The sequence below is a fragment of the Callithrix jacchus genome, chromosome 9, assembly GCF_049354715.1.
Source record: "Callithrix jacchus isolate 240 chromosome 9, calJac240_pri, whole genome shotgun sequence".
NCBI lineage: Eukaryota > Metazoa > Chordata > Mammalia > Primates > Cebidae > Callithrix > Callithrix jacchus.
The window spans coordinates 5357333-5370097 of NC_133510.1; the positions used below are offsets into that span (position 1 = coordinate 5357333).

The 12765-nt window shown below is 33.8% G+C and overlaps 1 protein-coding gene across 1 annotated transcript; it reads left to right on the plus strand.

Annotated features, from left to right (window-relative positions):
* The first annotated feature begins 3868 nt into the window (after window positions 1-3868).
* On the plus strand, window positions 3869-12515 carry RERGL (RERG like). Its single transcript, XM_002752103.7, has 5 exons — window positions 3869-3976; window positions 5103-5159; window positions 8065-8138; window positions 9068-9216; window positions 11914-12515. The coding sequence occupies exons 1-5, from the start codon at window positions 3925-3927 to the stop codon at window positions 12194-12196; spliced, it is 615 nt and encodes a 204-aa protein (XP_002752149.4). The 5' UTR covers window positions 3869-3924; the 3' UTR covers window positions 12197-12515.
* The last annotated feature ends 250 nt before the right edge of the window (window positions 12516-12765 follow it).

A 12765-nucleotide genomic window follows, 5' to 3' on the forward strand; every position in this document is an offset into this window, starting at 1 on the left:
TTTATTTGTTGTGAATAAACCTACAAATAAACACACCTTGGTAAGTATCCCATGAGACTAACATAACCAACACTTAATGTTTGATCAAATTTGAAATTTGACTGGGTAAAGAAAATATGGTGTGTATGCACACATGTAGACACACCCCCATATATATATACACACACACATACTCAGAGACACACCCCATATTTTCTATATTTTATATATACATGTTGTGTGTATGTGTGTGTATATATATATGGTATATGTGTGTGTGTAAATACATGTGTATATATAAGTAGTATTTTATGGTGTGTGCGTGTATATATATCTCTCTATATATACACATATCTAGCAAACACATCTGTACACATATATATGCAAATCTATACACACATGTATAGGTATATACACACATATGTACATATCTATGTATGTGTACACATATACACATATCTATACATGTGTGTATAGATGCTTACATATGTGTGTGTATCCATACATACATGTATAGATGTGTATATGTGTATACACATATATACATATATGTACATATGTATATGTGTATACACACACGTGCACATGCGCACACCATGGAATACTACTCAGCCATAAAAAGGAATAAAATCATGTCTTCTGCAGCAATGTGGATGTAACTGGAGGCAGTTATCTTAAGTTAAATAATTCAGAAACAGGAAGTCAAATACTGCATGTTTTCACTCATAAGTGGGAGGTAAATAATGTGTACACATGGAAATACAGAGTGAAATAGAGAATATAGAAAACTCCAAATGGCAGAGGGTAGGAGAGGGGCGAGGGCTGAAAAATTACCTATGGGGCACAATGTATTACTATTCAGGTGATAAATACTCTAAAACCCAGAGTCCATGGTTTATTTTATAACCAGCAGTAGGCATTAGGGAATTCTTTATATAAAAATTTCAATTATATTATTTGCAATTTTAGTTATATTATTTTCATTCTAATCCCCCTTGCCCCAATTCCCTTTCCTTCTTTTCCCCTCCTTTCTCCTCCTTTTCCTTCCTCCCTTCCTTCCTTTCTCCCCGTTCCTCCGCCTCCCTCCCCTCTCCCTCCCTCCCTCCTTCCCTCCCTCCCTCCCTCCTTCCCTCCCTCCCTCCCTTCCTCTCTCGTTCTTTCTTTCTTTTTTCCTTTGTTTCTGTTTTTCTATTTGAAAAAGCCTATGTTTCTATTATGTTAGAAGTTAGTAATGGAACCTACCTCATAAGTAAGTGAATAAATATAGGAGTAAATGATTTGATTTTGGATGTGAATGAATCTTTCTTTAGAGAGCTGTAAGAAACTTTTAATAGTATAATAATGTGGCTATTCGAATATTGATTGATATTTAGTACTTATCATCTAAAGCAAAAAAAAAAAAAATGATGCTTCTGGTTCTTGAGAAAATATGTTCATGCTTTTATGCTTCCAGTTACAACTTGGCTCTATTCCAGTGCCAGGCTGCTTTCTTGTTAGCGCCTCTTTTGGAATCCAAGTGGAAGTAGGTAGGAAGAGGACATGAGAAAAGAACGCCTGTACATTGATAACAAAAGCTTATATGCTGTTTTCAATATCATGTATGTTATGAAGTTAAATCTTGCCTTCCTAGGAACTCAACATCTAAAAACACCAAAAGTTTCTTAAGAAGACAAGAATAGCATTTCTCCAAATAGAGAGAAAAAAATTTAATTCCATGGTGTAATAAATCGGCTGGCGAATTTCCATTGAAAAACAGTCATCGTGGTTACTATTTATAAAATTGCAGAAATTAAAGGGATCATATCTATTTCTTTCAAATTTGTGATACAGAAAAAATGTAGTTTGGTTCACCTGTCACCTGCTGATCTCAGAACTTGTCATACTCTCTCTTGCTCCTTTTCCTTTATGGAGTCTGTTTCTTCTTTTGTAACAGACACATCTCCTTAATCACAAATCACTTTTTCTTCACTCTCTCTGTGGTTCTTACTCATGTTTTAAGATTTAGCTACTTTCTGAAGACCTTTATATCCACGTGTTCTGCTTTCCCCAGTCCAATTTTAGCAACAACCCTATTTACTGTAATTTTAATTGTTTCAATTTTCTCGAACAGAGTGTAAACTTTATCAAGGCAGGAAATTCATGATTTACCAACAGTGGATTGTTAAGGCTAACATAGTTTTAAAATATACTTGCAAGTAGGAAATATTTGTTGAATAAATGCATTTTTTAAAAAGTAAATCATTACTCCTGTAATAGTAATATTATTTTCACTTGGGCCTCAAAAGTTAGTACATACATGTAGACTTATTTTATTTGTTGTAGAATTTTTACGTAACTAAATTGGAGATAAAAGATGAAGAGGCCGGGCGCGGTGGTTCACGCCTGTAATCCCAGCACTTTGGGAGGCCGAGGCGGGTGGATCATGAGGTCAAGAGATCGAGACCATCCTGGTCAACATAGTGAAACCCCGTCTCTACTAAAAATACAAAAAATTAGCTGGGCATGGTGGCGCGTGCCTGTAATCCCAGCTACTCGGGAGGCTGAGGCAGGAGAATTGCCTGAACCCAGGAGGCGGAGGTTGCGGGGAGCCGAGATCGCGCCATTGCACTCCAGCCTGGGTAATAAGTGCGAAACTCCTTCTCAAAAAAAAAAAAAAAAAAAAAAAAAAATAAATAAATAAATAAAATAAAATAAATAAAAATGAAGAAAATAATAGGGTACTTGGAGTAGTAGGGAAATCTGATAAAAAGAAGCATGAAAAACTCAGCGTTTTGCATATTAACTTTACCTCCTTCTTATACAGCAGGAATGAACCATGCCGGAATACTACTTCCCAATTTTCTTTCCTTTATCGTTTCTCTTTTTAATTTCAATGTTCTACATAAGGAAATATGACAGGTTTATGTTTCTTTTCTAACAAATGATATTGACTGTTTTATTTTTCTCTAGAAATGTTACTGTTGTCTATGGAAAAAACTCTTTTTTTTCTTTTTTTTGAGATGGGGTCTCACTCTCATACCCAGACTGGAGTTCAGCAGCATGATCTCGAGTCGCTGCAACCTCTGCCTCCAGGATTCAAGTGGTTCTCCTGCCTCAACCTCCTGAGTAGCTGGGATTACAGACATGCACCGCCATGCCCAGCTGATTTTTGTATTTTTAGTAGAGATAGGATTTCACCATGTTGGTGAGGTTGGTCTTGAACTCCTGACCTCGTGATCCTCCCACCTCGGCCTCCCAAAGTGCTGGAATTCCAGTTATGAGCCACCATGTCTGGAGACAAAACATTTTTTAAAGGAGAAACTACTTCTTAAATAAGACATTGGAGAATTTTAAACTCTTTAGTGCTCATTTTGTTTTTTGAGAACCTCATATGATTCACAAACATGGTCTAGCTATTTATCTGCATTGGTGTCAAACCTAAACGTCTAAAGCCTAGATTCTTATTCTCTTTTTTTGTGATTGAATTAAGGGATTTTCCCCCCTTTTTTTTCTGTAGAAGAAATCCTGGCAGATACAGGCTCTGATACTAACACAACAAACAAACCAATCCAATCAAGGTAAATATAGACCAATGTTTACCCATCCTCTAAACATTTTTTAAATGAAAAGAAATTATACTTGTTTAGGTCTTAAAAGAAAGTAGATTCCAGGTACACAAAAGTAGAGAATTGTAAGCTAAGGTTCTGTTATAAATATATACGTATCATCTTAATAAGCCTTTTTGTCTAAACAGTAACTCCAGTTTTTAAAAAAATGTTATGTTAAAACTGAATTGAAAACTACTCTAGAAAAACATTTGTAAAGTTATTGTTGGCTGGTAGGAATATGGGGCGGAGTTGTTCTTAGAGAAGTGAGAGTAGACATAAAAAGAAAGTTAAAAAAAATGTTTGTCACAGGGCAGCATAGTTCCAGAAGACAGGACCGACCAAGACGCAGAAAAGCAAGATGAATGACGTGAAGCTTGCTGTTTTGGGTGGTGAAGGAACAGGCAAATCTGGTGAGTGGTGATGTCTTCTATGGTATGAATGTAGGAAGAGTGAGAAACATTGACATGTTAACCATTAACCATGTATTTTTAATATGTGTATATTTTATATATACGTATGAAAATACATCTATGATAACATTATCTCACTGGGATGATATGCACATTATTTTTCACTAGGAGTTTTCACTTTTATAGGCAAGTAGCTGCATGTTTACAGAATCTGTAGGAAGGTATGGCAAGATAACTATCTGAAATGTTAATTTCCATATTGATCTACTGATGTTTACAATCATAGGAATAACAGGACATCACTATCCCACCTACATCTCACTTCAACACACCTGCCCTCATACCCACTAGTTTGCCAAACAGCGATCTTGATAGAACTCATCTGCTCTGAAACTAGAGTTGAGGGTTGTTTGGAGATTTGTGGACACTATTTTAAATGCAGCATTACTGAGATAAAAGAACTTTGAGGGGGCATGGCTTGGTGGATGTCCTGGAACTGAGCAATATGTGCTCCACCTTTGGAAGTGCTTTTGTTTTTTTGTGTTTTACTTCGGTTTCGGCCACATTATAATGGCTGGATGCCACCCATAGAGCCAGTTGAGCCTAAAGAATCATAACATCCTAACTGGCCAAACACAGGAGCTGTGACATGATGAACGGATGCCAGAGATTCTTTTTCTGCTTCCTGGATTTGTAGGTCCCTATGTCTTTAAATAACTGCAAATACTTGGTAGTGTCCTTGTGATTCTTACATATAGTTCCTTGAAGTCAGACTGAATTTGATAGAGAGAAAATAAACAGATGTCAAATTCTTGCATCTCAAATATAGTGAGAAATCCGTTTCTGTTGCAAAATGTAAGTGACTTTATGTTTTGTGATAATGAATGAATTGCATAGGGATTTAGGTGTGCAGCACTTTAAGATCGCTTTCTGCCTAGCTTTCTAGTTATTTGATTGTATCGTGGAAATATTGTTAACTACTACTTAGAACAAAATTTAACAAAATTTTAATGTCTTTATTAATTTTTGCATATTTTTGATCTAAGAACTAAAACATTATGCACATAAATGAAGTATCTGGATCATAAAATATAACAGCCCTAAATCTGGCTTGTTTGCTTTGCAGCCCTTACAGTGAGGTTTCTTACTAAGCGGTTCATTGGAGAATATGCTTCTAATTTTGGTAAGTCACCACTCTAGACATTTTTAACTTAACATTTTTAACATTATAATTAAATCCCACTTAAGAACAGAGAAGCATTTTGATAGACTATACCATTTTTATGCATATAAAGCTATTTATTTATTCACATATTCTGATTAGAAATGCCAAAATAGGAACTTGAATTAAATGTTGTTTTATGGTAAAATTCACCCAATTTGATGGTAAGTAAGATGTATTAGAAAGTCAGCTGGTTTCAAAGTCTGGAACTGGAAAAACAGTAAAACTAAGATCCTCTCTTCAAAATATTGTAGAACATGTAACTGTGAGTATTTTTTGTAAGGTATAAAACAACTTTGAAATTAAATCCCATTCTTTAAAAAAACAAGAGAAAATTAACACTAAAACCACAACTAACAATAGAATAAAGTTTATTTTTATTGTAAAACCATAAGAAACAATAGGAAAAATATGCCTTGATTAAAGATTATGTTATTATTATATAAGTCATTTATGGAAATATAGAAAAATTCTAAAACACAGGTCAGGGCATTCTGATATAATTTTAATATTATTTCACAAATTCTTCTATAAATTTATGTTTTTTTTTGACTAGAATTAGCATAAAGTATGGAAAATAGTACAACACAAAAAGTGAGAAATTTTGCCACAAATCTGAGCATATTTTTGGCTTACCAATTAAGTGATATAATGGTGCTAATATCTTACCTGACTGAAGGAATGAGATGAGGGCGTGAATATTTTTTCTTTTTTTAAAATATAAGAACGGCAGATTATAGAAAATATAAAAATTGGGAAAAAGGGAAATGTTTTTGTTGATTATTACTTATTTAGAATAAGAGGAATTTATGATTGCAAGTATGTTTTTCCATGAGAAACCAACAAAAATCTTTAGAATTCAATCATGAAGTAGCACAATTAGAGTATCTCAGAAAATAGGTTTAATATATTACATTGTGTTTTTTCCTACGTGAATTCAACATGGTATTTCAGTCCATATGACATTATGAACATTTAATGGCAGGAGCCTGAAAACTGATTATAGAAATTGAAGAACAAAAAAAGAAAAATTCCTTTTATTTCATTTGTGAGGCCAATGACATCAGTCAAAAAGGTCAATGTAACATACAATTTAAGACTCGGGCATGAGAAAATGCCCCAGAACTAAAAAACAAAGCAAACATAAAACAATATGCCATCCAAATAACAACAAAAGTCCTCAACTTAATCTTTGATATAGTATAGTTATATAAACAAATGAAATGTTTACACATTCTAGCTGTTATATCTCAAGGAAAAATAAAAAACCTAGAGGCATCTTAGAAAAGACAATCAAATGATCAAAAACTCATTAGCAAAAAATGACTCCTCTTTATGAATTAAAACTAGAAGGGGAAATAATACAATTCTAAAAATGTGAGAATTGATGATGCTGGTGGTTTTAGAGATTTGAGATCGGATAATTTTAAATGACTGGAAGGAAATATTGTGGTTTGGAGTCAATAATAAATCCATAAAGTTTAGAAGGAAAGGCTGAAAACACAATTTAAGGTTTCATTAAACTATAACAAACTTCATTAAATGTAACCTGGTAGGAGTTAAGAAGCCAACTCTAACTCTGAGAAATGAGGAGTCATTGAAGAAATTTGACCGGACAAGTGACATGATCTGGTTTCAAGGTTCACTTTTCCTTCTGTGTTGAGAATACACTAGGAACAGGACGGAGGTTAGCGGAAGGATGGAAACAGAAAGATGACTTGGGAGGCTTTGTGGTAACTTAGGCAAGTAATGCGGGTGGCCTAGACCAGAGTGCTAGCAAGGGAGGTGATGAGATGCAGACAAGTTCAAGATATACTTTGAAGGTAGACTAAAAAGGAATTTTAGAATAAATTAATTTTTGCATACGTACATTTTGGAATAAATATGTGACATAAGACAAATAAATAATCAAGGTTAATCCTAAGGTTTTTTACTTGAGAAACTGGAGTTATGGATATGCCATTTAACAAAATGGAAAATTGTGGAAGATGCAGCCTTTGCAGGGATATAGAGATTCAGCTTGAGGAGTGTTGAGGTTGAGATATCTGTCAAGTATCTAAATGGAGATGTCCAATAGCAAGTTATTTGTGTCGGGAGTTCAGGGATGAGGTTGGCTTCAGATGTAAGTTGGGTTCATCTGAAATAATTGGCATATGTTGGCTTGAGACTAGAAGAGCTCTGAAAAGGAATCTACATAAAGAACTCTGTGAACTGGATCCACATTTGAAATGTGAGAAGACAGTGTGGGTGGGGGAGGTGAACAAAAACGTTAAGACAGACCAACAAGGAATTAAACAAAATGGAGACAGTGTTGCCTTGAAGGTCACGTAAAGAAAACTTTTAGAAGGCAGGAGTGACCAACTACATTAATGGTATCAATAAAGCAAAAAAAAAATCAATTTACAGAATTAAGGATTAAGTCATACTACATTTAAGTTAGAAGAAATTTTTCAGGTTTGTAAGGTGCTGCTGCTTATATAATAAAGAGGAAAAAATATGATATATGAGAGGGAAGCAGAATTACTGAAGCCATATCTTTCAGTAGGTGAGAAGAAATCATCCCTAGCTGAGAGGGAATGGATTTGCTTTAGATGGGAACATAGACGTTCCATCTACAGCAATAGAATGGAAGATAAGTATATGAGCACAAAGGCATGTATGTGAATAGAGATAGTGCTGAGATTCATTTGTAAGAAACGTATCTGAGCAAACACAACAAATACATGCTTTCAGTCACCAGCATTGTAAAAAAGGGACAATATGATTCCACTAAAATATGAGTGGTTGAATTTTTCAGACTGTGATTCAGGTATGAGTTCACATTTGCAGTCTTTTCATACTGACAGTAGATATGCATATTTTGCAGACTCTGTGTATAACAAGCATATGTGTTTGGAAAGAAAACAACTAAATCTGGAAATATATGACCCTTGTTCTCAAGTAAGTAAAACAAAACCGTCTTTTCACTGATTAATTGATTGATTGATTTTTTTTTTTTAAAAATCATGATTTGAAGATTGTATGGGGGTGAGATGTTGCAGTGTTAAAACCGGTTTCTTCTCATTTTTATTTAAGAGACTATTTTCTAATGTTTTCAATCCCATTATCTTGCACTTCTGTAAGTTCATGTAAAAATTATAATATCACAAATATCTTTAAAATTGCAGCATTAGCTGTTTCTACAGCATATTTCTATCAGGTCACAGTGTCGCTGTCAGAAGTTAATAGTTAAGTGGCTTATCAATTCACTTTACATTTTCCCTAAGTTACACTTATGACTAACCAGTTGTCAATAGAACATAATAAGTAAGATAGATTTTCAGTGCAAACCTACTTGCCCATTCATATGCGAAAGCAGTTAAAATCGGATTAAACAAATAAGAGAAAAATGAACATCCATTCAGGGTTTCAAAACAGCTATAGGAGACAGACCATTTTCAGTAAATAAAAACATACCTTACATATTTTAGCTAAACCTCTATAATATTTTTGGATTTTGTTGATTTAAATCCAGTACCAAAAATCAGTAGGTATTCCATTTACAAACATAGATTAAAAATTACATATTTTCAAAACAAATTATGTGGGTTTTAGTTCAAAAGGCAATTATTGTATCTCATCAGATTTTCAGAAAAAGTGGAGACGTCTTCTAGAAAAGTTATAAAATGAGATAAATATAACTTTATTATGTTCTGTTTTACATTTAATCACATTTAATTAAGGACAAAGAGTAATAAGAGAGAAACAAAGAAACCGGATTTTAGAAAATATTAGTATTCAGCTTATTGATATCTCCTTCAGATGAAAGGGGTCTCTATTGCTTAACTGTATCAGATCCCAACGCTTTTAATGTACTTGTTTATTTTCAGACACAGAAAGCAAAATTCTCCCTCACAAGTGAGCTGCACTGGGCAGATGGGTTTGTTATTGTGTATGACATCAGTGATAGGTCTTCATTTGCTTTTGCAAAAGCATTGATCTACAGAATCCGGGCACCACAGACTAGCCATTGTAAAAGGTAAGGTATTTTTCATTCCTTTCTCCTTCCTTTTTAGTAAATCATCATATAGCTGTAAGCATCATTAGGAAGAGTTTAATACAGCCTTCCAATTACAAAATTTAACAGCCCTGAACAATTCACCTTCCCATTCCACAGGAGTTACATATGTAGTAAAAGGAATAAGATGAGAATGCTTTATATCCCGGCTGACATAAACAGTTACTTGCCCTGAGTAAATGGCTATTTTACAAGACAGCTTGTATTGTTAACATTACACTCACTTGCAAAATAATGGTCTTTTGTATATAAGATAGTTCGCCTTCCAACCTTGCCTTTTCATTCTCACAAAATTGTTAAGGATACTAAATAAATCCAGATTTATTACATTTGGCATCCCGTGAAATCCAATTTCTAGTCACTGGGTTGTTCAATGTATCAAAGCAAAATAGACTGAATAATCAAACTGTTTACAAATTCTAAATATGAGAAGACATTCTTCTCCATTTACCTCCTACAATAAAGGGCTGATCAACAATTCTTTATTCTTAATTGTTTTGACACAAAGAACTATGAAGAAAGACATGGTTGTTCCGTAAGCCATTGTTTCATTAACAGATAAAAGTTTAAGCATCTGAGTTTTCCATTTTAGTTTTCCCCATTTTTCAGTCTTCTTGACCTTTTCCATAAAGTATTTATTTTTGCTCAATGTGTTGATTGTAAAAAATTCTTGTGCTTTTAATCAATTTTGTCCTTCGAATCTAAATAGCAGTCTAATCTGGCAAGTAAAAAAAAGCACAATATTATTACTGAGAAATGGCACGTGTATGTTTTATATCTATTTTAAGTGTCCACTACACAGAAATCATGGGATAATCATTGATAAGGTGTATTTCCCTGGAGTTAGATGAGGTACATTGTTGCTTTCCTTTGATTTGACTTAAATAAGCCACTTTAATCTCTAAAGCTCATTTTTCTAATTTAACTGATGGCAGCAGGATAGGAGAAACAGATGTGATTTTATTGAGGTGCCTCATAGCTCTTATATCCTATAATATGACGGATATTTTAGGACTCCATTGTTTTAATCATTAAATATCTTATGTTTAAGCATCATGATGTAGGTATGGGACAGGAATAAAATTCTGATACTTCTTCAAATCAAAGTAATCACTCAAGGACCACTTAAGAACACATTGAAAGCATAAAAATGTATTGGACATTTTTCAGGAAATCTTTTAATTTATTGATTAGATAATTCTTTGAATATTTTCAGTTCTCAATCTGTAAAAGACTAGGAAAGCAGAGTATATAACTTTCATTAAATTATATCTGATACTTGTGCCCCACCCTTGAAAACATTTGTGTATATTCCTTCTCATTTACCCTTTTCAATAGTTTCATAAAGTAGACCAAAAAATACCTTAGTAACATTTTTTAAAGTTCACCACACATTGTCATCTGAATGAAACCAACTTTTAGTGGAATCGGAGCCAATAAGAATTGCAGACTGCCTGCGTTCACCCATTTTTTCCTTATAGTAGATATCTTTGCAGTGTTCTATGCCATTTAAAGCCTCGTGATTTTACTATATTCTTCAATTCAAATTCTATTTTCGTATTGCTTCGCTATAACCAAGGAGGATATTTTGATCGTTGCAGAGACATTTTATCTTAACAAAGACACATTTTCTTAAACAGGGGAGTTGGACAAGTTTGTGATGTAATACAGTTTTCTCTAGAGTATGTTATAATAGATATTACCTAAGAAAAAACAGCAATAAGTATCAAATAATATTTTTGCTCATGAAAATTTTATCTAAATTAACTGCTCAATTACAATAACCATAAGTAAAGAGACATTTTCTAGCTCTTCTCTTGCAATTGATAAGGAACGTGAAAAATAATACTTGTGAGCAACTTTCATTGCCTGGGCCTATGTTAGATATACTTATATACATGATTTAACGTATATAATCTCCATGAGCTTTAATCTCTGTGAGAATTCTTTGTGAGGAGGGTTATTTTGATATTTTAAATGCTTTAAATTTAGGTTCAAGGGTAGGTGTGCAGGTTTTTTACATAGGTAAACTTGTGTCATGGGAGTTTGCTGTATAGTTTATTTCGACACTCAGGTGTGAAGACTAGAACCCATTAATTAATTTTTCCTGATCCCCTTCTTCCTCTCACCGTTGATCTTCCAATAGGCCCCAGTGTGTTGTTCCCTTCTATGTGTCCATGTGTTCTTGTCATTTAGGTCAACGTATGAGTGAGAACATGCAGTATTTGGTTTTCTGTTCTTGTGTCAGTTTACTAAGGATAATGGCCTCCAGGTCTATCCACGTCCCTGAAAAGGACATGCTCTCATTCTTTTTTATGGCTGCATAGTATTCCATGATGAATATGTACCATATTTTTACACTAAAGGACACTGAAAGTGGGAAAGGTAACAATCATACTTACTTGGCAGACAGCACCAGAATTCAATAATGGGTCCACGTTACTTCAAATCCTAGGCTTTAAGAGCCTTGTTGCTTCTGTGTCATTTACTACATTCTATCTAAAATGATTTTAAGCTATGTGTAACTATACCCACACATGACCATAAGTAACAGACATACACACTCAATTTTTTAAATTTATAATCCTTCAGCTATAAATCTATGTGTTTAAAAAAAGTTAAAACAATCTTGCTAAAAATTGTATATCTCTACTTTAGAGCTGTGGAATCAGCAGTATTTTTGGTTGGCAACAAACGAGATCTTTGTCATGTGCGAGAGGTTGGCTGGGAAGAAGGGCAAAAGCTGGCGCTGGATAACCGATGCCAATTCTGTGAACTGTCTGCAGCGGAGCAGTCTCTGGAGGTGGAAATGATGTTCATCAGAATTATCAGGGACATCCTGATAAATGTCAAACTCAAAGAAAAGAGACGACCCAGTGGATCTAAATCAATGGCCAAATTGATCAATAATGTATTTGGAAAGAGAAGGAAATCTGTTTAGTAGACCTGTAATCCTGGGAGATTTGTTACATCAGAGAGTTTCAACCATTCACATGATAATTCATCTAACCTTTGTATGCGATTTTTTTTTTTTGAAAAAGAATTCTCTTGGAGATACAAAATAACTGAACACGTACCACAGCTGTTTTCAAACATGCAGTTTGCACTTCCGGTAGTTGTATCCTGTTTACTCTGCTTCACACAGAGCCTTTAATTTACTGTATAGCATTGTACTCACCCTAACCTACTGATGGATAGCTCTTCAATTTGCCTTGCCAAATAAACTCTGCTTATATGAATTTATTAAACAATCATGACATAGTTTGTTTTACCTTTATTTTACATAGTTCTTTTGAATGAAATGGATTGTTATATTCATACAGTTAATATGTCACGGAGCTTAATTTATCAATCTGTGAAAGTTCTTGATTTAATAGAATTGCATGCATTTGCTTTAAAAGTATCTTTACAACAGCAGCTTACATAATACCATGCATATTTTGTAATATAACTTAGGACTTATTCAAATTCTTTCCTCAAGAGTATATATATTTTACAGTTGCTCTGATG

Coding starts and splice junctions, on each gene's coding strand:
- RERGL (XM_002752103.7), top strand. CDS start 3,925: ATGAATGACGTGAAGCTTGCTGTTTTGGGTGGTGAAGGAACAGGCAAA. Junction 5,160..8,064: donor AGAATATGCTTCTAATTTTG/GTAAGTCACCAC, acceptor CATATTTTGCAG/ACTCTGTGTATAACAAGCAT. Junction 9,217..11,913: donor CAGACTAGCCATTGTAAAAG/GTAAGGTATTTT, acceptor TCTCTACTTTAG/AGCTGTGGAATCAGCAGTAT.